The sequence below is a fragment of the Sus scrofa genome, chromosome 14, assembly GCF_054392235.1.
Source record: "Sus scrofa isolate SSC_HxYL_T2T_F1_AM1 chromosome 14, Sscrofa_HxYL_maternal_Yorkshire_Landrace_v2.0, whole genome shotgun sequence".
NCBI classification, from domain to species: Eukaryota; Metazoa; Chordata; class Mammalia; order Artiodactyla; family Suidae; genus Sus; species Sus scrofa.
Window position 1 is genome coordinate 67,568,387 of NC_139396.1, and position 27,060 is coordinate 67,595,446.

Below are 27,060 nucleotides of genomic sequence, written 5' to 3' on the forward strand. Positions count from 1 at the left end.
CATTCAGTCTTTGCAGCAACTGAAAGTCTCAGTTTCTTTCTTTCTTTTTTTTTGTGTGTGTGTCTTTTTGCCATTTTTTGGGCCACTCCCACAGCGTATGGAGGTTCCTAGTCTAGGGGTTGAATCGGAGCTGTAGCCACCAGCCTATGCCAGAGTCACACCAACACGGGATCCGAGCCATGTCTGTGACCTACACCACAGCTCACGGCAACGTCGGACCCTTAACCCACTGAGCAAGGCCAGGGATCAAACCCGCAACCTCATGGTTCCTAGTTGGATTCGTAAACCACTAAGCCATGATGGGAACTCCTGAAAGTCTCAGTTTCTTGCTGGCTGTTGGCTAAAGGCCATTCTCAGTTCCTTGCCACATGACCTTTCTGACATGTTCCTTTATCAAAATATATAAGCCAGGAAGGCAATAGAGTCTAATAATGAGACAGAAGTCTCAATCTCGTGTCACAAAAGAGGCATCCCATCAACTTGGCCACTTTCTGTTGGACAAAAGCAAGTCCCAAGTCCAACCCACACTCAGAGGGGAGGGGATCCCACGAGGGCATGACCACCAGGAAGTGGGGGTCATGGGGGGCCATCTTTGAAAGCTCTTTACTACAGCTGGTGCATATATCGAGGTTTCTTTATTCTTGATTGCAGCTTTTTCTATTAGACCAGCCTGATTGTGTGGTTGTGAAACAGTAGTATGCTCACTGTGGTAAACAGGATAATCCCTGTCCCCATAATCTTTAAATATGTTACCTTATGTGGCACATGTGGTTGTTAATAATTTTGAGATGGGGACATTATCCTGATTTACCCAGGTGGGCCAGTGTAGTCTCACAGCTCCTGATAACAGAGAGGCAGGAGGATTAGAGTCAGAGAGTGATGATGATGGAAGTAGGGAGGGAGAGAGGCAGAGGCGGGAACGGTGCAGCTGCAAGCCAAGGAATGGGTGTAGCTTCTAGGAGATGGAAAAGGCAAGAAATAGATTGTCCCCGCAGGCTGTGAAGGACTGCAGCTCTGCTAATACCTTGATTTTAGCCCCATAAGACCTATTTAGAACTTCTGACCTCCTATCCTGTAAGGTGGTGAATTTATACATGAAGCCTCCTATCCTGTAAGGTAGTGAATTTATACATGAAGCCCCAGATTCATGGCAGTGATAAGAAACTGATACATTCACCAAAGGACCTGGAGAAACCAACTTGTGGGGCTTTTGAGGTGACAACAGGTGACACAAGGCACAGGATGATGGGCTCCTGAGGGCTTTTTTTGGCCATCCAGTGACCCTGAACATCATTTACTAGTGTAGCTTCTTTATTTCTAGGCAGTTATTCCTAGTTCTCTTCAGTACTAAATTCTATCAATATTGAAGAGGTAAAAATTTTCTCGGGGTTCGTTACATGGGTCTCACAGACTCGTCAAAGTAGAACAAAAATGCCACAGCTAGCAGAAGACACTAAGGCTTCCGTTTTTAGAACTTGCTGCTTGTTATATATTTGCACCTTAGGAGTGGAAATGCTGGCTGAGGTGAAAGTACCTGGCATAATACACTTTTCCTTCTTGGGGTTTCACAGCCAGACGTTGTAAAATTCTTTTGTTTTTCTTTTTTCTCCAGTGCCTGGAAACCTTGGCTGCTACAAGGATCATGGAAACCCACCTCCTCTAACTGGTGCCAGTAAAACGTCTAACAAACTTACCATACAAACCTGCATCAGCTTTTGTCGGAGTCAGAGGTTCAAGGTAACAGTTCCATGGCTATATCTATAGAAAAAGATAAAGGTATGAATGCATTCTGCTGAGATATCTTTGAAAAATGTAATTAAAAAAAACAAAACCTGTAAAGAAAGTAGGTTAGTGGTTGCCAGAGGGTGGGAAGTGCTTCAGAGGTATTGCAGCTGCTGATTGGTATGGGTGTCTTTTCAGGGTGATGACAGTGTTCTGAAATTAGATGATGGTGATGGTTGCACCACATAGTAAATATACTAAAAACCACTGAAATATACACTTTAAAACAGTAAACTTTATGTTATATGAATTACATCTCAATTGAAATAAAAAACTGTTAAACCTCTAGAAAAAATAGGGAAAATTTTGATATTGAGTTAGACAAAGATATCTTAAACAGGGCACAAAAACCACAAACCATAAAAGAAAAAGTTGATAAATTGGACTTACCAGAATTAAAAATTTGTCTTAAAAAAAAAAAGTTTTAAGAAAATGAAGACAGGCTACATACTGGGAGAAAGTATTTGCCAAACATATCTCTGATGAGACTTGTGTACAGAATATATAAAGAACTCTTACAACTTTGTAATAAGACAGCTCTGTTTAAAAATGGGCAGAAGATTTGAATAGACATCTCATCAAAGAAGACATATGGATGGCCAAAGACATATGACAAGGTGTTCAACATCACTAGTTATCCAGGAAATGCAAATTAAAACCATGATAAGATACCACTACACACCCACCAGAGTGACTAAAAATATTGAAAATACTAAGAGTTGGTAAGAATGTGAAACAACTGGAACTCTTCATGGTCTGCTGGTAAGAATATAAGTGGTACAGACTCTTTGGAGAAAGGTCTTGAAGTTTCTTATAAATTTAGGTATATACCTACTTACAACTCAGCGATACCACACCTGAGTTTTTACCCAAGAGAAAATGAAAACCTGTGTTTGCATAAAGATGTAGGCATCAATGGTCACAGCAGCATTATTCATAATAGCCCCACACTGTGAATAATCCAAGTACCCACTATTTTTTCTTTTCTTTCTTTCTTTTTTTTTTTTTTTTGTCTTTTCTAGGGCTATGTCTGCAGCACATGGATGTTCGCAGGCTAGGGGTCCATTCAGAGCTGTAGCTGCCAGCCTACACCAGAGCCACAGCAACACGGGATCCAAGCCGAATCTTCGACCTATACCACAGCTCACGGCAATGATGGATCCTTAACCGACTGAGTGAAGCTAGGGATCAAACCCTCAACCTCATGGTTCCTAGTCAGATTTGTTAACCACTGAACCACAACGGGAACTCCTCCAAGCACCCACTAACTGATGAACACATAAGCAAATTGTGGTATGTTTATGCTATGGAATACTACTCAGTAGTAAAAAGAAAAGACACAGTAAGTCATAGTGATACACAACGACATGGATGAATTGCCAAAATATTATGCTAATTGAAAAAAATTAAATACAAAAGACTATACTAAACTCAAAATGGATCTTAGGTCTAGCTGTAAAATGTAAAACTATAACACTTTTAGAAGAAAGCAGAGAAGATCTTCATGACCTGGGTTTAGATATGACAACAAAAGCATGATCCATAAATGAAAAAAATTGGTAAATCTTAATTTGGATTTCACCAAAATTTAAAACTTTTGCTCTGCAAAAGACACTTTTAAATGAATGAAAACCTGAAGTTCCCGTTGTGGCGCAGTGGTTAACGATTCCGACTAGGAACCATGAGGTTGCGGGTTCGATCCCTGCCCTTGCTCAGTGGGTTAACGATCTGGCGTTGCCTTGAGCTGTGGTGTAGGTTGCAGACGCAGCTCGGATCCTGCGTTGCTGTGGCTCTGGCATAGGCCGGGGGCTACAGCTCCGATTCAACCCCTAGCCTGGGAGCCTTCATATTGCTGTGGGAGCGGCCCAAAGAAATAGCAAAAAGACAATAAATAAATAAATAAATAAATAAATAAATAAATAAATGAAAACCTGAGAGAATAAAAAGAATATTAGCAAATCCCTTATGCAACAAAGGACCTTATATCCAGAATGTGTTAAAAAAAAAAAAAACCCAAAATAAAACAAAAAAACTCTTAAAAACTTGATAGTAAAAAACAAACAGGAGTTCCCATCATGGCGCAGTGGAAACGAATCTGACTGGGAATCATCAGGTGTTGGGTTCAATCCCTGGCCTCTCTCAGTGGGTTAAGGATCCAGCGTTGCTGTGGTGTAGGTTGCAGATTGGCTCTGATCTGGCGTGGCTGTGGCTGTGGTGTAGGCTGGCAGTTGTAGCTCCAGTTAGACCCCTAGCCTAAGAATCTCCATATGTGCAGCCCTAAAAAGCAAATAGACAAGCAAACAACAAAAAACTCAGTTTTTTAAATGGGCAAAAGATTTGTACAGATACTTCTCCTAAGAGGATATACAGATGGCAAATAAGCATATGAAAAGATATTCAACACTGTTAGCCATTAGGGTAATGTAATGAAACCCACAATGAGGTACCACAACACACTTGTTAGAAAGACTAAAATAAAATACACTGAAAGTAATAACAAGGATATAGAGCAGCTGGGACTCTTATACACTGTCGTGAATGTAAAATGGTACTGTCACTCTGAAAAAGTTTTGCAGTTTCTTATAAAGTTAAACACATACCATACAACCCAGCAGTCCCATTTCCAGATAGTTACCCTAGAGAAAGGAAAACTTACGTTCACACAAAAATCTATACAAATGTTTATAGCAGCTCTATTCATAATCATGAAAAACTAGAAACAACCCACTGAATTAACAAACTGGTACATTCATACAACAGACTACGATTCAGCAATAAAAAGGACCAAATTATAGATACATGCACCAATTTGGATGAACCTCAAAGACATTATGCTCAGTGAAAGAAGCCAGCCTCAAAATACTACATACTTTCCGAGTATGATATATGATGTCTTAGTCCATTCTGGCTGCTATAACAAAATTACCATAGACTGCATAGTTTAAACAATAGCATTAATTTCTCATATTCTGAAGGCTGAGAAGTCCAAGTTCAAGGCATTGGCAGATTTGCTTGTGGTTGCCAAGGTTCTAGAGGGGAAGCTATAAAGTGATAGCACAAGGGAGGTTACTGGGGTGATGCCCCTGCTCTGTATCCTGATTGTAGTGGTGGTTGTACAAATCTATACATGGATTAAAATTCATAAGATTATATGAATCAATAATTTTAGTAGTTCCCATTGTGGCTCAGCATGTTAAGAATCCAGTTAGTATCCATGAGGATGCAGGTTTGATCCCTGGCCTCACTCAGTGGCTTAAAGGATCCAGCATTGCTGTGAGCTGTGGTATAGGTTGCAGATGCAGCTCAGATCCTGTGTTGCTGTGACTGGGGTATAGGTCAATAGCTGCAGCTCCAGTTGGACCCCTAGCCTGAGAACTTCCATATGCTGTGGGTGTGGCCCTAAAATAATAAATAAACAAGCAAATACTTTTACTGTATGGTCATATAAAAAATAGGAATTTTAAATGGGGCTAGAATAAGTTTGCTATGAGGATTAACTATAAAGTACTTACCACCTGGCACATAATAAACATTCAATAAAATGTTAGCTGTTATTAATATTTCAGGTTAATGGGATTCCACTCCCCCATTTACTTAAATATGGTAGAAATGTGACCATAATAAGGGCTGCTTGCTGAAGGGGCGCGCCAGGTGGTGTGCAGTTACTGGTCAGCGTGTAAGGAAGTGTTGTGAGAGTGGATGAGACAAGACGGAGGTCCCAGGGAAGCCGGCTGGGAAGACGAGGAGGGTGCTTTCCCAGGACCCACCCTGCCAGGCTTCTCCAGGCCACCTGATACCCCTGACTGACACTCACCAAGTGCTGCTTTTCTGCTGTGGCAGTTTGCCGGGATGGAATCAGGCTATGCTTGCTTCTGTGGAAACAATCCTGATTACTGGAAGTACGGGGAGGCAGCCAGTACTGAGTGCAACAGCGTCTGCTTCGGGGATCACACCCAGCCCTGTGGGGGCGATGGCAGGATCATCCTCTTTGACAGTGAGTATGCCCCCTGCCCGGTACTGTCCAAGGTAGGGGGACCCTTGGGCCAGGAGAGCAAGGCTGCCCACGCTCCCTCCCTCTTACTCATTCATTCACTTGACAGTACTTACAAAGCCCCTACTGCAGGCCAGACCCTGGCTAGACCCTGGGAATAGAGCACTGAACAAGAAGACTCCAGAAGGTGGGGGCAGACCTTTAACAGTAATTATTTACAGTTGTGCCTTGTGCTTTGAAGAGATGTGGCCTGTTGTAAGATGCTTAGACAACCTAGAAGAGGTAACTTTGCCAGAGTAATAGGGACACTGATGAAATTGCTCAGTATCAGCTCTAAGATCCTCTTGTTCAATGTAATCCACAAGCCCATTTAGTCTTTTTTTAGACATTTGAGATTTATATCTTATTGTGATACAGCAAAGAGGAGAGCTGAAGGCCTGGAACTGAGGGTGCCCTGACCCACCTCCTCCCTGACCTGCCACACTTGTAGAATTCTAGCCAGGAACAGAGTGTGTTCTGAATGGGGTATGGCTGGGGGCCTTGACCTCTCCAACCTCTGGGCCACCTGATCCCTTGTAATCTACCCACATCTCTGTGGCAGTAGTGAGATTTTGTGAGAGCCATAGTACCAATGCAACACCAGATTATTAAGATGGTAGAAAGGAGATAGTCACAAACGAGGCAGACAGAAGGAAAGGTGTGAGATTACTAAGATAGCCTGCAGAGTCTATAGGGTCTTTGCTAGTCACTAGGCTAGAGTAGGTGCTCCCTTGACATCTTGACTAGGCAGAGTTGCTCAGCTTTAAGCAAGAATGTTGTATGGTGAATTAGTTTCCTAGAGCTGCCATAGCAAATTATCACAAACTTGGTGACTTAAAACAATAGCGATTAATCCTCTCATGGTGTGGGAGGCTAGAAGTCTTAAAATCAAGGTGTCGTGAGGGAAGAATCTTCCTTTGCCTCTTCCTACTTTCTGGTTGTTGCTGGCAATCCTTGGTGTTCCTTGGCTTGTAGCTGATTCACTCCTTATCTGCCTCCTCCTCTATGTGTATCTGTGCCTTTGTGTCTCCCTGTTTCTCCTTATGAGTACACTGGTTGTTGGTTTAGGCCTACCCTAATTTAGTATGGCCTCATTTAACTTGGTAGTCTGTAAAGACCCTATTTTCAAATAAGGTCACTGTCATAGATACCAGGCATTAGACTTGAACATAACCTTTTTGGAGGACACAGTTCAACTACTACATGGTGATGAGTGTAAAACCCAGCCTGAGTTTATAACTGATGCTTTCACAGGTAGTAGCTTAGACATTGTCAAAAGTATGTGTGTTTTGAGGGGCGGACAGGGGAAGGATCGGCAAGCAGAACTCCTGTGGTTAATTGTTGGCCCTTTTAGCTGTGTGCCCATTAGAGACTGCCACTGACCATATGCATCCTGCTATGCTCGGTTGTGGTGCCTCTGTTAAAGCCTGAACCTTAGCTAATGGTTAAGGGGGAATAATTGCCAAATAATATGCATTGCACATCCATTTAGCCTTTAATCTCTAGAGTTCATTGTTATAAAATCCTTTGCCTTAACACCTCAACCCTGGAGAGTATGTTTGCTGAGCTTTCAAAGTGCCTGGTATACTCTTTTAAGTGAAAAAAGAAAAGAGAGAAACACTGAGTCTCTAGCATGTAGGGCTTTATAAAAATTGTTACATTGGGCACCATGGCAGCCAGCTGAGGAGGGCATTATTATCCCTATGTAAATGTTAATGGTGCAGCTCCTTTGGAACAGTTGGCAGTTCCTCAAATGTGAAACAGAATTACTTTATGACCCAATAACTCCGCTCCTAGGTATATACCTGAGAGAGCTGAAAACATATGTTCACAAAAAAAGCTTGTACATGAATGTTCATAGCAGCATTATTCATGATGGCCAAAAAGCGGCAACAACCCAAAGGTCTATCAGCTGATGACTGCATGAACAAAATGTGGTCTCTCTGCACAAGGGAATATTACTTAGCCCCAAAAAGAAATGAGGTACTGACACACGTCACAACATGATGAACCTTGAAAACACGCATCACAACATGATGACTTCTGAAAACCTTGTTCAGTGAAAGAAACCAGACACACTGAGCCACGTATTTTCTGATTCCATTTATAAGAAATGTGCAGAATAGGCAGGTCCATATGACAAGAAGGAGATGAATGGTTGCCAAGGGCTGGGGAGAGGGAAGGAATGAGAAGTGAGTGCTTAGTGGATACAGGTTTTCTTTTTGGGGCAATGAAAACCTTCTGCAATTAGATAGTGTTTGCACAACATTATGATTATACTAAATGCCACTGAAATGTACCCTTTTAAATGGTAAAAATGGTGAATTTCATATCAGTAAAAACTTAGTTTTTATGTGATACTCTTATTCATTTAGCACATTTTTATTGGTTATGTGCAGTGTGGCATATAAATTACATTTTATTTAGCACAGTGCCTACTAGGGGTGTCAGAGGGCAACAGTTTGATTTCAAGTCTTTGTATCAAGTATCATCTTTGGTATCTAGAAAGATGCTGAGGAGATAGTAATGGACCTCACGCAAAAGTACCGTAAAACAAAATCATGATAATGAAATAAGTGCTATCTGTTGAGTGTTTGCTGCCCACCAGACTTGATGCTGGGCTTTTGTCTATTTTGTTATTTAATCCTTGCAGCAGCCCAGTTGATAAGGAAAACTGTGGCTCAGAGGATTAAATAATGTGTTCAGACTAGTAAGTGCCAGGGCCAGGATTCAAACCCAGGTTTGCCACATTTTTAATTTTTCTATTTTCAGCAGCTAGAATTCCTTTTATTTATTTATTTTTAATGTTTTATTTTTTTTTGCCCACACATGCAGCATGTGGAAATTCCCAGACCAGGGATCAAACCTGCACCACAGCAGCGACCCAAGCTGCTGCAGTGACAACGCCAGATCCTTAACCCACTATGCCACAAGAGAACTCCTAGAATCCTTTTTATTTACAATAATAGAATAGACCATAATAAACAGATTTGGTTTAATACTTTAAAGTGTGTGAACAAGGTTTGCCCAGGTGCTCTGATTGTTTTCAAACTGGCCCCTTCTCCGGTCTCTAGAAGCTGCCCTGTCTGGCTTCTCATGGACTAAGAAGGTCAGAGCTCTGAGCGGCGCCTATTCCCGTCTTCAGAGGCCCTGATGCGTGTTGCCTGACAGCAGCCAAGTCATAATTCACATCCCACCACCTTCTAAAGAAAGGTACAGAATGCAGCACTGCAGAAATAACCTGTAGAGATTCATCTATTAAAGAGTAAAATAGTTTAAATAGCCAAAGTTCTGCCTCATGGAAATCCTATGATCCACTGGATGAGGCTGAACACTTTGAAGATGGTGACTGCCGACTGTCATAATTTGAGAGGGCAGAGCTGCTTCTCGAAAGAGATTGGAGGAGAGTTAGATGTGAGAAAAGGGCCAGGTTACCACCTCTGTGTCCCAGAATAGGCTCAGCTACCAGTGGGGCACGAATGAACAAGGGTCTCTGTCAGGATGTCAGTGCAGTTTTCCTGTTTTCTGCTCCTTACAGAAGAGCATTCCAGGCTCTAGAAGCATTAGGCTGCGTCTGCACCAGCGGAAACTGTCAGCTCAGTCGTAATTGACACATGTAGTTTGTCACAGGCTCTGTGGCTGATTTTCCAGGAAGCTCTTCTGAGCTTAGGGAGATTGCTGGAGTAGGCTGGGTTCTATGTGTAAATGCCGTGCTGATGGAGGTTTCAGAGCCTCTGCTGCCCCAGAATGTAATTTATTGAATTAACAGAACCAAACAGGAGATTTGGTGATTGGCCGGTATCAACAGTGGGTGGCAGGGACTGCACAGGCTGGCCTCTTGGCCTCCCTCAGCTCTCGGCACTGAAGGGAGAGGTGACTCATACAGATCACATCTTACTTTGTAACGTTAGTGGAGCACTCAGATTTATAGACATCGTGCTGTTCGTGTCCCATGCATTCTCTCTCTTAATTCTCATAATACTGTGAAGCATTATACTACCCTTATTTGTCAGACAAGAAAACTAAGGCTCAGAAAAGTTTAGGAACTTGCCCCAAGTCCCACAGATAGAGATCCTGCCCTCAGGGAACTTATATTTTGGTGGGAAAGGAGAAAATTAATTATGAAAAAGATTGAGGGCCTGAGGACCCTTAGGTGGGTTCTGACTTGTGAGACTGTGTTAGTAATTGTATTTCATGGATTCAGAGATGCCACCAATTTTGAGACACAACATCATTTTATTCCACTGAGGGAAAAAAATGCTTCCAATTGAACAGTGACCTGCATTGACTAAAAGCCACATCCCCGGTGGTATGTGTCAGGTCAGTGTCCCCTTCAAAAACAAGAACTTGAATAAGTTCCTGTTTCAAGTTTCTCTATTATCTGAATTATATAATTCAAAGTTTCCTAATTTCCTGAATTATCACTGAACTTTAAAAATCCATCATAGAGGAGTTCCCGTTGTGGCTTAGAAGAAACAAACCCAACTAGTATCCATGACGTCGCAGGTTCGATCCCTGGCCTAACTCAGTGAGTTAAGGATCCGGCATTGCCGTGAGCTGCTTGTAGGTCACAGATGTGCCTCTGATCTGGCGTGGCTGTGATGTAGGCTGGCAGCTGTAGCTATAGCCTGGCAAACTCATATGCCCTGGGTGCAGCCCTAATAAATAAATAAACAAATAAATAAATAAATAAAGTTGTCTTCGTACAAATGTATTACAACCTATTCACCATTTACCAATCAATAAATAATGGTAAACATATATGTACAAGCGTTTGAGCATTTATTTTTATTTATCTTGGGTAAGTACCTAGGAATTCCAGGATTTCTGGGTCATACACCGAGTGCATACTCTGTATTTATAAGGCCCTGCCAGCTCTTTTCCCAAAGCTGTACCATTTTGCACTCTGACCAACAATATGTGAGATTTCCAGCTGCTCCACATCCTCACCTATACTTTTGTGTTGTCTGCTTTTTAATGTTAGTCACTCTATCAGGTATGTAGTGGTAACTCTTGGTTTTACTTTGCATTTCCATAATTTCTTTTTTTTTTTTTTTCTCTTCTTTTCTTTTTTTAATGGCCGCACCCACAGCATATGGAGCTTCCCAGACGAGGGGTCGAATCGGAACTACAGCTGCCAACCTACACGCCACAGCCACAGCAATGCCAGATCTGAGCCATGTCTGCAACTTACACCACAGCTCACGGCCATGCCGGATCCTTAACCCACTGAGTGAGGCCAGGGATTGAACCTGCAACCTCATTGTTCCTAGTTAGATTTGTTTCTGCTGTGCCACAACGGGAACTCCATTTCTGTAATTTCTAATGATGTTAAACATCTTTTCATGTTCTTATTTACATCTGGCATCATATTCTTTTGGCCTAGAGAAGTTCCTTTAGCATTTTCTCTAATGCAGATCTTTTGTTGAGGCTTTTCTCAGCTTTTGAAAACTGTGTTTCACCTTCATTTTTGTTTTTTGTTTGTCTGTTTGTTTGTTTGTTTGTTTGTTTTGTCTTTTTAGCTATTTATTGGGCTGCTCCCGCGGCATATGGAAGTTCCCAGGCTAGGGGTCGAATCAGAGCTGTAGCCGGCGGCCTACACCAGAGCCACAGCAACACGGGATCCGAGCCGCGTCTGCAACCTACACCACAGCTCACGGCAACGCCAGATCCTTAACCCACTGAGCAAGCGCAGGGATTGAACCCGCAACCTCATGGTTCCTAGTCGGATTCGTTAACCACTGCGCCACGACGGGAACCTTCACCTTCATTTTTGAAGAATAATTTTGCTGGATTTTGAATTCTTTGCTGACAGGTTTTATTCTTTCAGTACTTCAAAACTGTTGTTCATTTGTCTTGTGGCTTACATGGTTGCTAGAAATGCCTGCCCTGACTTTGTTTGTGATATTTTCTCTTCTTCTGTCTCCTTTCAGGATTTTATCTTTATTTTTTATTTTCAACATTTGATTGTGATGTGACTAGGTGTTGTTTTTTTTGTTTGTTTGTTGTTTGTTTTTGTCTTTTTAGGGCTATACCTGCAGCATATGGAGGTTCCCAGGCTAGGGGTCTAATTGGAGCTGTAGCCACCCGCCTAGGCCACAGCCACAGCAACACGAGATCTGAGCCGCATCTTCGACCTACACCACAGCTCATGGCAACGCCAGATCCTCAACCCACTGAGCAAGGCCAGGGATCAAACCCATGTCCTCATGGATGCTAGTCGGGTTCATTAACTCCTGAGCCATCATGGGAACTCCTAGGTGTGTTTTCTTTGTCTTTTTATTTTTGTTTTATTTGCTTGATATTCTTAAATAATCTTTCATCAGATTTGTAGTATTCTTAACAATTATCTCTTCAAATATTTCTTCTACCATATTCTCTTTTTCTTCTCTTTCTGGGACTCTAATTATATATTGCTCGACACCTTGATATTGTACCCTAGCTTTAGATGCTCTGCTCTGCTTTTATTTTTTTTTTTCTCTGTGTTTCATTTTGGATAATTTCTCCTGACCTATTTTCAGTTATGTTGATTCTTTCCTCAGCTTTGTGTAATCTTTTTTTAAGCCCATCAAAGGAATTCTTCACCTTCAATATTGTTTGTTTTATTTTATTTATTTATTTATTTTTGCCTTTTTAGGGCCATACCTGCGGCTTATGAAAGTTCCCAGACTAGGGGTCAAATTGGAGCTGCAGCTGCCCGCCACAGCAACACAATGCAGGATCTGAGCCATGTCTGTGACCCACACCACAGCTCACAGCAACACTGGATTCTTAACCCACTGAGTGAGGCCAGGGGTAGAACCCTCAACCTTGTGGATACGAGTCAGGTTTGTTACCACTGAGCCATGATGGGAACTTCAGTTTCTTTTATTTTTAACTCCTTTTTATAGTTTTCATATCTCTGCTGAAATTGCCAATCTGTTCAAGCATGTTGTCCATCTTTTTTTTTTTTTTTTTCTTTTTAGGGCTGCACCTGCAGACCATAGAAGTTCCCAGGCTAGGGGTTGAATCAGAGACATAGCTGCTGGCCTACACCACAGCCACAACAACGCCAGGTCTAAGCCATGTCCTCAGTCTGTGCTGCAGTTTGTGACAATTCCAGATCCTTAACCCACTGAGTGAGGCCAGGGATCAAACCTTCATCTTCATGGATACAAGTTGGGTTCTTAACTTGCTGAGCCACAATTGGAAGTCCTCCATCTTTTCCACTAGATATTTTTGGTCTAGTGGTTTAATGTCTGGGTCATTATTGAGTCTGATTCTGTGAATTGTTTTATCTCATTTATTTATTTATTTATTCATTTATTTATTTAGTCTTTTTTTTATTATTATTATTTTCCCACTGTACAGCATATTTTGTCTTTTTTTGTCTTTTCTAGGGCCACACCTGTGGCATGTGGAGGTTCCCAGGCTAGGGGTCTAATCGGAGCTGTAGCCGACAGCCTACACCAGAGCCACAGCAACTCGGGATCCAAGCCACCTCTGCAACCTACACCACAGCTCACGCCAACACCAGATCTTTAACCCACTGTGCAAGACCAGGGATCAAACCCGCAACCTCATGGTTCCTAGTCGGATTCGTTAACCACTGAGCCATGACGGCAACTCCTGTCTCCCTTTTTATTTTATTTTATTTTTTTTATTATTTTTTTTGTTTTTTGGTTTTTGGTTTTTTTTTTGCTATTTCTTGGGCCGCTCCCGTGGCATATGGAGGTTCCCAGGCTAGGGGTCGAATCGGAGCTGTAGCCACTGGCCTACGCCAGAGCCACAGCAACGCGGGATCCGAGCCGCGTCTGCAACCTACACCACAGCTCACGGCAACGCCGGATCGTTAACCCACTGAGCGAGGCCGGGGATCGAACCCGCAGCCTCATGGTTCCTAGTCGGATTTGTTAACCACTGCGCCACGACGGGAACTCCCCTGTCTCCCTTTTTAAAAATGAAGATATAATTGACCTGTAACATTGTGTTAGTTTTAGGTGCACAACATAATGATTTGATATGTGCATATATTGTGAAATGATTACCAAATGTTTTATTCCTTGACAGTGTTTTTTATTTTCCTTGCCTGCTTGTTTTCACGTTCTGTGTGTTGCCATGTTTTATTGAATAAATACCACACACTTTGTGTAGGATAGTGGAGGCTAAGCTAAGTGTATTGACACCTGGAAATGGGCAGGCCCACTGAGAGTGGGATTGAGCCTTTCCATCGGTGGATGGCTTGGGTTTGGGTTCTCCTGTTTCTGTCATCACCCTCTGGGCACGTTGGGCTTCACTTCCTCCCGTGATGGGCTGCTGTTACCTCGTTCTCAGTGTGGAGCCCTGAATGCCAGTGGGCTTTTTTCACTGTTCTGTAACATCATCTGTGAGCAGTTCCTCTGTGACCATGATCTTTCCCCTCCCCCAATGGTAGACCTCTGTGTTACTTGGTGCTGTGGTTGGGGGCTCTTTGTTCTCCTGCCCCATCCTGGTGGGGCCTCTCCGGCATCCCCACCTCCTAATACTCCTTTCCCAGCAGGCAAACACCACCTGTATCTGTGGCTTCCAGGAGGGAGGGAGTCTCCTGCCCCCCCCCCCCCCCACCGGGTAGCAGACCCCTGTTTCACATTGGTGCAGGATCCTGGGGCTCGAGGCAACCAAGGGCTAAAGGCTTTTGCCTCTGCTTTTCCCCCAAAAGCAGTGGATCCTTGCCTCGTGACTTTGACAGCAACGAGAGCATCTCCTGCTCCCTACCCGGGGCAGACAGTTTGTGCTTCTATCCTGGCCCTGGGAGTAAGAGCTTTTGCCACCCCTCCCCTAGCAGCTGAAGGCTTTGGCTTCCATTGAGAGGAGGGTCCTGGAAGAGACAGGGTTTCAGCCTGTTCTCTAGCAGCAGCTCATCACCTCCTGCTCACTGATGCCGCCAATGGGGACTTTGGTCTCCTGCCCTACCCCTGTCATTCTCAGGGTCACTGAGTGGAGGCCTGCCCAGAATTGCTTGCAAGAGAGTGCAGACTCCTGTTGTGTCCAGAACCCCAATTGTCCCTGACTCAGAGGCTCGCCCACATTCAGCCTTTAGAAATTTGTTGAAAATTTAGCTGCTTTCTTTTTTTTTTTAATTTAAAAATTTTTTTTTTCTTTTTAGGCCTGCACCTGTGACATATGGAAGTTCCCCAGGCCAGGGGTTGAATCAGAGCTGCAACTGCTGGCCTACACCATAGCCACAGCAGCACAGGATCTGAGTCGCATATACCAAAGCTCACAGCAACACCAGATCCTTAATCCGCTGAGTGATGCCGGGGATTGAACCCACATCCTCATGGATACTAGTTGGGTTCTTAACCCGCTGAGCCACAAGAGAACTCCTTAGCTGCTTTCTTCTTACTTGCTTCCATGGCGGCCATGTCTTCCTCTTGTGCTCTGCCAAAGATGAAACACTTCATGTGGCCCGACTCCCCTCAGAGGGGCTTCTTACTTTTCAGAATTGAATTCTCTGGGTTGTTTTGGGACCTCAGCTTTCTGATGGGTTAAGGAAAAGTGCTGAGCCTTTTCTCATTGTTAGGATGGAAGCAGCGTTCTCTTACTGCTTTCTACATCCTAAAAGGAAGCAGAACTCCTTCAAAGTCTGCTTTTTAAATCCCGGCTCTGCACTGCCTCTCAAGGACCTTCATTTCCAGGACCTTGCTTACACTTCACCTAAGATTCAGGAAGTGGTGGTGTCCCCTTCCTGGGACCTGCCAGTCAGAACCGGCCATCCCAGGACATCAGATGTATCAGTGCAATGGTCAGAATCAAGTGCATTGCCTCTCTGCAGAAAGGCATGTCTTGGGCCACAGCTTCCCACTGGAAAAGTGAGTGTGGCCTCTCCTGAAGGCTCACACCCCTAAGGTCCCCAGGTTGCCCTTGGCTTTTCCTGACCTCATGTCATCAAGTGCTCCCTGCAGAGAGGTACCCGAGTTTTCATTTGTCTCATCCGCCCTCACATTCATGTGACCCAGGAGCGAGTGGTGGGCTCTCCACCCTCCAAGCTGAGAGAAGCAAGAGGCCTGGATGTGAAGTGGCCCTGAGATCACAGCCCAGCTGGCCCAAGCCCAGACTCTCTGACTCCAGCCGGGCCCCCACCTGGGCTGCACCGCTTTGCTGTGTGCTGACTCCAAGGTCTCCTGGGCAAGAAAAAAAAAGAAGGGAAAAAAAAAAAAAAAAAAAGCAAAAAGCCTCCACAGTCAATTTGCTCAGGGTTTAAGCTATTCATTCTGTGATTCAATCCTGAAACATAAGACAGTCTAGTTTCATAGACAAAAAAACCACATCCCAAGCCAGATCACATCAGTTAGGAAGTTTTGTTTGTGACACAGGTTGGAAAGCAAGCCCTGTGGCCAAGCCCCAGGCTGAGGCCTGGTGTCCTTTTGTCTCCTGCAGCTCTGGTCGGCGCCTGCGGTGGGAATTACTCGGCCATGACGTCTGTGGTCTATTCCCCTGACTTTCCTGATACCTATGCCACAGGGAGGGTCTGCTACTGGACCATCCGTGTCCCAGGTGCCTCCCACATCCACTTCAACTTCACCTTGTTCGACATCAGGGATTCTGCGGACATGGTAGAGCTACTGGACGGTTACACCCACCGAGTCCTAGTCCGTTTCAATGGAAGGAACCGCCCACCTCTGTCCTTTAATGTCTCTCTGGATTTTGTCATCTTGTATTTCTTCTCTGACCGCATCAATCAGGCCCAGGGATTTGCTGTCTTGTACCAAGGTAAGACTCAGGCCTCCTTGGGCTCCCCTCACATCCTGTTGTGACCTGCCAACCTCAGTGGTTCCTGCCGGGAGGACCCCAGATTTTCCCACCTCCTGTTTTTTGTTGTTGTTGTTGTTTTTAAGGTCGTACCCTCAGCATATGGAGGTTCCCAGGCTAGGGGTCCAATCGGAGCTGTAGCCGCCGGCCTACGCCAGAGCCACAGCAACACAGGATCCAAGCCATGTCTGCGACCTACACCACGGCTCAAGGCAATGCCAGATCCTTAACCCACTGAGCGAGGCCAGGGATCGAACCCGTATCCTCATGGATACTAGTCGGGTTCATTAACCGCTGAGCCATCACAGGAACTCCCCCACCTCCCGTTTTATAACATGTATATGCTTTGTGATACAGAAAAGAGAAGCCCATCAAACTTTTCTTTTTCAGTCATTCTAATGGCAGTGTTCATGGAGAGGGTGAAAAGAATAAAAGAAAGAGTTGAGATTGATAGAATCAGAAGGTTCTGAAGAGGTCATTTGGTCCATCCTCCTGCCTCTGAACATCCCAGCCAATCCCAAAAGACTGACTTACCATCTTTGGTCAGACCCTCCTCAGGTGGAGCTGCACTCCTGTCCCGCTAATGTGAACACGCATGTTCTGGATACATCTCTTCACCTGTACCTGTGTGAGAACACAGCAGGTGTCCAGGACCTAGTCTCTGTCCTGGACGTCAGGGCCTCGGGACGAGTTCAGTCCATGTAGCTACAGGCAGCCAGAGGGAGGACAGGTGGGACTGGGTGGATAGTCAGGAAGGAGGAGGGTCTCCCGGGGAAGAGGACCCTAGCTGCAAAGGCACAAGGGTGGGAAAGCCATGAAGCATGTTCAGGTGTCCAGAAAGAGACCAGTCAAATGGCTCCTCAGAGCCAGAGCCTGACAGCTTCTGCCTTGGGGCCGGTGGCCTAGTGGGGGGAATCGCATCCAGAACCAAGAGAGAGAAGACTCCCTTTTCTTCGTGACCAGGGCCTTCTGTTCTTTGCGTCTCCACCAGCTTTTCCCCAGTGCATTCCTTTTGATCTTCCAGCCGTCAAGGAAGAACCGCCACAGGAGAGGCCCACTGCCAACCAGACAGTGGCTGAGGTGATCACCGAGCAGGCCAACTTCAGTGTCAGCGCTGCCTGGTCCTCCAAAGTCCTCTACGTCATCACCACCAGCCCCAGCCACCCACCCCAGGCTGTCCCAGGTAGCAGTTCCCAAACACCTTCAAAGGGCAGAAGCCACAGAGCTGGGAGCAGCGCCCTTGGCCGTTACAAAAACAGAGTGCTCTTGGGTGTTTCTCTTCCCGAGGCAGGTGGGGGTCCTGGCTCTGTGACCCTCTTTGTCCTGGCCTTGGAGGAACATATTCATTTTGGCTTGATCCTGTCATCCTTAGGAAAAAATCCTCACCTCCAAGGTGCAACTTGGGTGCCTTTACAAACACTGGATTAATCATCTCATCCAGTGTTTCTCCAGCCCTGAGTCGTTGCTCCCTAAATGCAGTTGCCAGAGCTCTGCTTTTTCAGTCATTTGGAAGAGACGTGAGTACTTTATGGTGCCAGGCCCTGATGTAGACACTGAACTGTACAAACAAACAAAAGCCAAACAAAATCGCTACCTTCCTGTGGCTTCTAAGTGGGAGGAGAAAGACAAGAAGCCAAATAAGAGTCAGATAGTAACCAGAGCCGTAAAGGAAGATCATGTGGGAGGTGAGGTGGCATGGGGGGCGATGGTCTTGTGGTTCAAGGCAGTGAACTTGGTTGGGTACATACTCTCACTCTTTTCTGCCAAGGAATTCGGAGGCTTTTTGAGCTGGCAGAGCCACAGTGCCATTCACAATTCCCTGGACTAGAGATTTTCCTCTGCCCGACTCACAGTAGAGGGTCAGGGAGGAGAGCCCCTCCCTGTGTATCCCAGCCCACTCCTCAGATGAGGAAACTTTGAGACCCAAAGAGTTTATGTAACTCATCTGTGGTTACACAGTGGTTCCAGGGAAGAGACAGAACGTGTACCACCCCTTCCTCTCCCAGTTGAGTGTGCTTTGGACCACACCTCTCTTCAAGAGGGAGCTCTAGAGCAAGGAAGGCCTGGGGCTCCGTGCCAGTCCTGCACTCAGCAGAACTTCCGTGGCTGCCCACACCTGCAGGAGCTCCTCAGCCAGGCCAGCCTCTCTGGGCTGCTGGGGTTCACACAGGGCTCCACACTGACGTGAAAGGGGAGCCCACACAGTCCGATCACCATGTCTTTTGCACTTGCAGGATGGACGGTGTATGGCCTGGCAACACTCCTCATCCTCACCGTCACAGCCATCATAGCAAAGATACTTCTGCACCTCACGTCCAAGTGAGTACGAGAGCCGCCCGACCCAGGGAGGGAAAGGCTCAGAGCTCCTTTTCTTCTATGCTTCAATTGTCCGAGAGCAGTTGTAACATTAAAACATGACTCTCAAGCCCTTAGTGTAGATATTCCTCCTCCTCCGAGGAGAGAATTGTACAACTGCACAAATCACACTAAGGTTTGGGGGCTTGTGTTTGCTCCTGTGTCCAAAGGATATGATTTCAAGGGGGATTAAAACAGTCTGGACACAATACACAACAATTGCCACTTTTTGGCTTGTGCTGGCCCCTTAAAGATGTCTTTACATAGGAGCAGAAGTTCTTGGGACAGTACCAGGCATATTTCCAGATGCCTTCTTGCAGCCATGAGACAGTCTTAGGAAGAGAACTCTAACATCTCAATAACTATTGCCTAATGATTGTTTTTAAACAGTTATTTAGGAAGCCTATAAAAGCTTCATCCTTCAGTTACGCCCAATTTGGAAAAAAAAATATTTCCTTCCCTTACTTCCACTGTTCAGGTTTTTGTTTGTTTGTTTGTTTTTTAGGGCCACACCTGCAGCATGCGGAGGTTCCCAGGCTAGGGGTTGAATCAGAGCAGTGTCTGTGACCTACACCACAGCTCAGGGCAACGCCAGATCCTTAACCCAATGCAGGGACTGTACCTGCAACCTCATGGTTCCTAGCCAGATTTGTTTCTGCTGTACCACAACAGGAACTCCCCGCTGTTCAGGTTTAACAGTTCTGCCTTCTGGAAAAGGGGTGCTTGTTCACACTACTGATGTCTGTGCTTACAGAGGGGAGTTCTAATTTTTCTAGACCTCTGCTCTGTCTCCTGTATTTCCCAATACAGGCTCTCTCCATTTCTTTTTTTCCCCCAGATTCATTGAGATATAATTGACATACAAGCCTCTCTCCATCCCAAGGCCTTCCTGAGCACTGGTGTTCTATAAAAGCTACCTTTTCCCTGATCTTTGGCTAGCTCTCTGCCACAGCTTTTCTTCTTTTCTTTCTCTCTCTCTCTTATTTTTTATTTATTTATTTATTTTTTTGCTTTGTTTGTTTGTTTAAGGGCTACACCTGTGGCATGTGGAAGTTCCCAGGCTAGGGGTCAAATTGGAGCTGTAGCTGCCGACCTGTGCCACAGCCACAGCAATGTGGGATTTGAACTTACCTGCACCACACCTCTTGGCAATGCTGGATCCCTGACCCACTGAGCAAGGCCAGGCATCAAACCTGCACCCTCATGGATACTAGTCAGATTCATTTCTGCTGCGCCACAACGGGAACTCTCTGCCACAGCTTTTGTTTCGGTTTTTTGGGGTTTTTTGCCACACTCACAGCATATGGAAGTTCCCAGGCCAGCAATCACATCTGAGTTGCAGCTGCGACCTATACCACAGTTACAGCAATGCCAGGTCCTTAACCCACTACTCCAGGCCAGGGATCGAACCTGCACCTCAGCAGCCCACGCTGCTGTAGAGATAATACCAGGTCCTTAACCCACTGTACCACAGCAGGAACTCCTGCCACAGACTTTTTATACATTAAATGCCAGCTCCTCCATTGCCCTGTGAGGGCTGCCCCTTGCCACTTTGGCACCACGCATAGGCCCTTCCACCCTGCGCTTTACATTTTTCAGTGGAAACAATGCTATTATTATTTACTGAGCTTCTATATATTTCTTTCTTTCTGTCTTTTTTAAGTCACAGTTTTCATGTTCTGGGGAAGCCTCTCAGGCACAGTCCCTTCTGTGTGTTCCCTCCAGCAGGGCTCTCCTTAGGGCCCAGCCCCTCACTACATGCTGAGGCCCCAAAATCCATGTCTGACTCCTCTCTGCCAAGCAGGGGATGGGCAGAAAGGCAGGGCCCACTTCACACAGAGCAGTTTTGCCTTTATCCTGCTTACTTGGTGGGCTTCCAGATGAGTGTCATTTGAAAGGAGTTTTGCTTAAAAAGAAAGAAGAATTTGGAGTCCCTTTGTGGCTCAGCAGTAACAAATCTGACTTGTATCCAAGAGGATGTGGATTCGATCCCCAGCCTCTCTCAGTGAGTTAAAGGATCCAGCATTGCCATGAGCTGTGGTGTAGGTCACAGATGCGGCTTGGATCCCGCTTTGCTGCGGCTGTGATGTAGTAGGTTGACAGCTGCAGCTCCAATTCGACCCCTAACCTGGGAAATTCCATAGGTTGTGGGTGTGGCTCTAAAAGCCAAAAAAAAAAAAAAAAAAATGAAGAATTTTAAAACTTATAATCTCTCAGGCTAGCCCTTTCCAGATTTGAATAATCCTGCCAGCTAGAACATTCTGTTCTAGTAGCTGCAGTCGTTCCCCCACTCCCCCCACCCCCCGCCGCAATCCATAGCAGTGTCACCAAACATCCCGTCTTGTAGGTTCAGGTGTCTCATGAGATGGTGGGTTGTTGTGGAGGCTTTGTTCTATTCTACCTGAAAAATTAAGTTGCTTTTGTTTAACAGATCCCATAGCGTTCCTGCTTCAGGGGACCTTAGGGATTGTCATCAACCAGGGACATCGGGAGAAATCTGGAGCATTTTTTATAAGCCTTCTACTTCGATTTCCATCTTTAAGAAGAAGCTCAAGGGTCAGAGTCAACAGGATGACCGTAACCTTCTTGTGAGTGACTAAAAGCCTCCACCCCATGCCCAGGACACAGATCTGTCTGTGCTCATGGCCGCTGGGGACCACCTGTCCCACGGAGCCTGGATTACACCTGCTTCATCGCTGCACTTAGGAGAGAGACTCGAGGCCCTGAGGCCCGTGCCTCCCTCATCTCTCTCTCTAATCTGGGAATGGGGGTGTCGGGACATTGGGGCTGAGATGGCAGGTGGCTGTGTCCTGCACTGGGCTCAGGTACATTCTAAATGACTATCAGGTAGTGGGTAGGTAGTGCTTCTTCTCTGTTTTGTCCACATAGATCACTTTCTCCTGGTTTTTGTGGCTCAAAACACAGCCAGAGAATTCTGAGGCTCTCCCAAACTTGGCCTGGTCCTGGGCATTAGTCCTCCAAAGCATTATGGAGACCCATGCTCTGTGCTGACTCTGAGGTTTTGCTCTCTGGGCTCTGGACAAGGATGGGCCTCTTCCAACCTGGGAGGGCCTGGGAAGTGGGTCTGGGGATCCCCATTCACATCAAACCTGATACCTTCACAACATAGGCTTCTTCCCACAGCTCAGTGACCAGCAGAGCCAATTTGAGGGCTGATTCGAGAAAATATCCATTCACTTATTCATGCCGCAGACTTTACTGAAAGTTTTTCTAGGCCCTCAGAAGCTCCTTATTGGGCTGGTTTGTTGGCCTTGCCCCAGCAGCTCAAGGGTCCTGTGGACCCTGAGCTGGCCCCATCTCCATGGTTCTCTAGGCTAACTCTCAGTTCAGAACAGAGAGTATAAACATGGTTTAGCATCCTGGCAGCATCATGTGAGATGGGCCATCAGTCCCTCATGTTAAAAGAGGCTACCCCATGGCCTCTGCTCTCTGTGGCCTCTGTGCCCCTGTTTTTGGGGACAGAGTGGGTTTTGGAATGGCTCGGCAGCTAGGAAGGAGGGGGCTCCTGTCCCTGCTCCCACACCACCCTGCCTTCAGATGGGGAGGGAACTGCAGAGAGCAGCATGCAGAGTATGGAGGGAGGCTTTGGGAACTGGAGACCCCGAAGAAAGGCCTCCTAAGATTGAGAGCTGCAGCTGCTGTGGCCACAAGCGGTGGGAGTCAGACTGTCTCCAGGCCAGAAGTCCCGCCATCTGAAAGCAGGCCTTGTCACCAACACCCAGGAGGAGGGTCTGGGGCCTCTCCCACAGGCACTGGGGCCTTACGGTTCCCTCTTTGGGGTACTTCGCCCACCTCCCTGAGCCCCTGAGCTTCTGCCTGCCACTGCCTTCCCTTCTGCCCTGATGGCAGCCATCTGCCTGGCTCCCAGAAAGACAGAGGGCCAAGTGGGAGCAGCTGGGAGGTGGCCTCAGCAGCCAGGAAAGATTTGGGGAGCTGGAGGGCAAAGGGCATTTGGGCGGGGGTGTGTGTGCAGCATGTCCCCAGGAGGGCGAGCCGCAGGCTCAAAGCTGCATGGGACTGTCTCCAGGCTTTGATCTGGAAAGGGCGATTACCCTGAGCAGCTGTCTGCCGGCCCCTGGGTCTGCAGACAGGCCTGTCGCATACAGGGACCACTGGAATGAATACACTGACGTGTGCAGTCTGCCCTTCAGCTATTCCTGGCTTTTATGGAATCTCCTCTCAAGCACAAGTGTCAGGTGTGTGCAGTCACAAAGGTCCCTGTGCTGTGAATAGGTCTGTGCGCGGCGCTAAGGGAATGTGGAATTCCGCCTGGGGGGTGGGAGGTGGGGTGTGGAGGTGGGGGTTGGGCCTGGCCGAGGGGCAGTTTCTCAGCAGCCGTGGGCTTGCTCTGACTAACGATCCTTTGGTGCGTCCCATGGGCCCACCTGCCCTCCTCACACTTCGGGTCATGTGTTGTCTGAGCAGCTGCAACAGCTCTTTCTCAGAGGTCCCAGAAGTGCTCTGACCCAGTGCTCTCCTTCCTGCACAGCCCAGTGCCCCTGGATCCACTTACTGTCCCAGGAGCAGCCCTGGGAAACCCATACCAGCCTTAGGACGGTGTCGGGGGAGAGGGTCATAAATTGCCCCAGGCTAACCTCCGTGAGCAGTCTGGCTGTGGCCTTGGCTGGAACCTGTCAGCCATACCCCCAGAGGGCTGCCTGCAACCAAGTAAACACCCAAGACATTTGTGTCCCAGAAGAGAGGGTGTGTACACCCAGGAGCAGTGGAGGAGAAGGAGGAGGTGTTTGTTCCTCTAAGAAGCTACTTTAGAGGAGATAAAGTGGGGGGTGGAGGTGATGGGAAAGGGTGACACTGAGAAAAGTACATCACAGACAATTACCTGGGTAAGAGGAAGGAGGTGGGCTTCAGGGACCACCATGGATAGGGCTGTAAAAGTATCCTGCCCAGAGCCTCTTCCCTGGGTGACAGCGCAGGAGGCTACAGCCTGCTGCTGGGACACAAGCCCTGCCTCCTCTCCCATCAGCCGTGAGCCTGGTCCCTTGGTGCCTCCAGAAGGTGCTCGGTGCCCATATACTTCCCTGAGTGCACAGTCGCTTACAGAGCAGAGGGGGAGGAGGGGTAGTGAACCCCAGGTGCCCTCCCCACCCTGTGTCAGAACAGAGTTGAGGCCCCTCTCTGGGCCTGAGCAAGGTAACCAGGTTTCTGTAACTTCTGAAGTATGCGCTTTGGCTCAAGCTTCCAATAGATCAGAAACCCACAAAGATCAAAGCACCTAGCATGCACAGCTGTCCTGGCTCTTTGGCCAGACCCATGGGGCGCACTGGGCATGACTCCACCCTCACTTCCCATTGTCAGCCCAAGGCAGGGGTCAGCCTGACCTGCTCGGTGTCCAGCCAGGTCATCCTGACACCAGCAGGACATGCAGCCTGTCACCAAGCCCCCATGCCCTCTGGGCACTTAACCTTTTCAAGCACTTACAGGTGGACGGCCTCCGAGGCCCCCCCGCCTCCCACAGAGCCGGACCAGCTCCCCTCCACAACCCAGGGAACTGCTGCCCCCTTGGGTTTTCTATCTCCTCTTTGCTGTTTGATGTCTGCTTTCGCTACCATCTTGGGACTGTTTAACCTTTTGATTATTTCCTCTGGTGTCTTTGTTTACCCTCCTCACTGTTCTACCTCCTGGCCAGGTCTCTCATCGTAGCTGCCCTGGCGTGGGGTGTTTTCCAGACCTTCCAGCCACAGCTGCCTCCCCTCATGCTGGCTGGCTCGGGGGAGGGGGCCCAGCTCACAGCTTCCTGTCTTGCCAAGTTGCACATACTCAGCGAGGCAGCAGTGGAGTGTGGAGGACAGGCGGGGTAACCCCTCTTCAGAAAGGACACAGCTGCAGGAGCACACAGTGGGGGGCAGGTGCCACAGGGGCCACACAGCATCAGGTCCTGCCCATGGCCAGACTCAACTTCTCGTGGGGACCCTGACTTTGGATGACAAGGCTTTATCTGTAAATATGCTCTTAATATGCAACTTTGAGAATAAAATAGAAACATCATGTATTTTAAAATATAAGATGAAGTGTGACGCACTGTATACAATTTAATATATATTTTTAGGATTTTGTTATTTAAGAAAATGGAATGTAATGGTACTTAACTTTTACAAAAGAGAGAAAAATGTTATTTTTACTGTCTGGAGAAAATAAATATTCTCATTGTTGTAGAAACCATGGTGGGCCCTAGGTTGTCATGTTTATGGGTGGTTCCCAGAGCCCCTGGCCAGGAAGGTATCTCGCTGGGTGACCTCGGGCACAAAGGCCTGGCCTCAGCGTTTGCTTGGTTATTCCCCTTATTCTTTCGGTGTCTCCAGAACCCTCAGCTCTCCTCACACCTCTGACCCACAGCTGATCTCTGGCCCATAAGACCTGAGAAGTTGAGAAGTTGACATTCCAAAGCAACAAGGTGCCAAGCACATGTCAGAGATGGAGACGGGGCAGCCATGGAGGGCTTTGCACTCAGAAAGCCTGGGTCTGGCGTGGCCTTGAGTCGGCCCGTCCGGCTTCCCCTCCTGTGAGATGCACAGCACCTGTGGCCCGGAAGGTTGTGAACACTGATGTCCCACCTACTAGCTGCCTTTCAGGGCACCAGCGCAGCCTCTCCCCTCTCCTCCCCACCCCTTCCTTCCTGACAGTATGGAAGGAGCTCAGGTGTGAGTTGTCCACCCTGCGTCTGGCCCTCTCCCGTGGGACACCGTGCACCCCAACAGCCCTTTCAGCGGGTAACCACATCCCCGTTTTGCCGACATGGAAGCTGAGGCTCAGGCAGGAGCTCCAGGCACAACTAAGCACAACCGAGTCAGCCTGCGGGATTCAGCTGCCACCACTCATTCGAGGCTGTAAAGGGGGAGCCTTTGAAGGGCATCAAAGCCCCCCTCTGAAAACAGACCTGAGCGGGGCGGTGGGGGGGAAGGCCGAGGGGTCAGGCTGGTGCACGGTGCAGAGTGAGGTGCAGAGGGCCTGGCAAAGCCCCCAGACTGGTGCTGTGGGGAGAGGGGAGGCCCTGAGAGGGAGCTGGCCACATCCACAGGCCAGGGGCCCGTGCCTGTGCCAATTGCCCCACTCACACCCCACCCCACCCCACCCCACTTACCCCAGGACTTTGGGCACGTGGCTGCCCCTCCTTGCCTGTTTTCTCGTCTGTCAGGTGGAAGCAATTACAGTACTTACCTCATCGAGGTGTGATGAGTTATTACCTGTGGTATGTTTTCAATAACTGGTAGTTCCTTGTTCTAGAATAGAGCTGGCGGGGGGGTGGTAGGTGAAAAACAAGGGAGTATCGAGTGATGCCCGAGTACCCTGACTTTGGTGCTGAGGAGAGAGGAGGCCATTCTTGCAATAAAGGACATAAAAGGCGCCAAGCGTGAGAGAAAACACGTTGAGTTGGGCTAAGCTAGGTGAGGTCCCTGCGGGACATGGAGGCAAAGTAGTCTGTAGGCCCCGAGCAGGCAGCCTGAGACCCCAGGACGCCAGGCTTGGGGACCACAGTCATGGAATCGGCACAGACCACATACCCTGGTGTGTCTGGGGCCATCCAGTGTCTCCAAGGGGAAGCCTGAGCAGGATCAGAGCGGGGCGGCAGGGATGCAGGCTGGGAGGCAGCTGAGGAAGCCAAGCTCCTGACCTGCCTGCTTCTAGCCCACAGCCACTGCTGGTTCTATGAGCCCCAAGTCCAGATTCTCAGGAGCCTTGCCAGGCAAGGTCCCCCTGTTCCAGCTGCTGCCTCAGACGAAAACATGCTTCTCAGCATGGTGCCTGGACCACTAGCCTCAGAACCCCTGGTGTGCTCGTTCAAAATGCATGTTCCTGGGCTCCACCCCAGACCTGCCACATTCCCGGCTTTGGAGTGACACCGACACCCACTGAAGTGTGACAACCCTTTTAACTTGTTGGGCAAGTTTGGTTGGGAGTCACTTTCTCTTCTGAAAGGAGGAGGTGTCCACTCGTAGACAGTGGCCTTAAGTTCCAATGGCTGCTTCCTTCGCCGTCCACAGTGTTATTTGTTCCTTGACTTCAAAGGCCGGATCTCTCCAGAGACACATCTCCGGCAGTGAGGGCAGGGGAGGAAAGCTGTGTGGTGCAGCAGTTGCTCCGGA

General features: G+C 47.4%; 1 protein-coding gene across 4 annotated transcripts in view; it reads left to right on the forward strand.

The window, feature by feature from the left end:
- Positions 1 to 25,138, forward strand: part of KREMEN1 (kringle containing transmembrane protein 1) — a 69,817-nt gene extending 44,679 nt beyond the window's left edge. Inside the window, exons 4-9 of one of the 4 annotated variants that reach the window (XM_013990380.3) lie at positions 1,613 to 1,737; positions 5,623 to 5,776; positions 16,211 to 16,543; positions 17,574 to 17,768; positions 18,817 to 18,901; positions 21,369 to 25,138. In XM_013990380.3, the coding sequence (XP_013845834.1) occupies positions 1,613 to 1,737; positions 5,623 to 5,776; positions 16,211 to 16,543; positions 17,574 to 17,768; positions 18,817 to 18,901; positions 21,369 to 21,537 (1,061 nt within the window). In that variant the 3' untranslated portion in view covers positions 21,538 to 25,138. The remainder of the gene's footprint in view (positions 1 to 1,612; positions 1,738 to 5,622; positions 5,777 to 16,210; positions 16,544 to 17,573; positions 17,769 to 18,816; positions 18,902 to 21,368) is intronic. The other 3 variants (XM_013990381.3, XM_005657346.4, XM_005657347.4) reach the window with 3 other exon arrangements.
- The last annotated feature ends 1,922 nt before the right edge of the window (positions 25,139 to 27,060 follow it).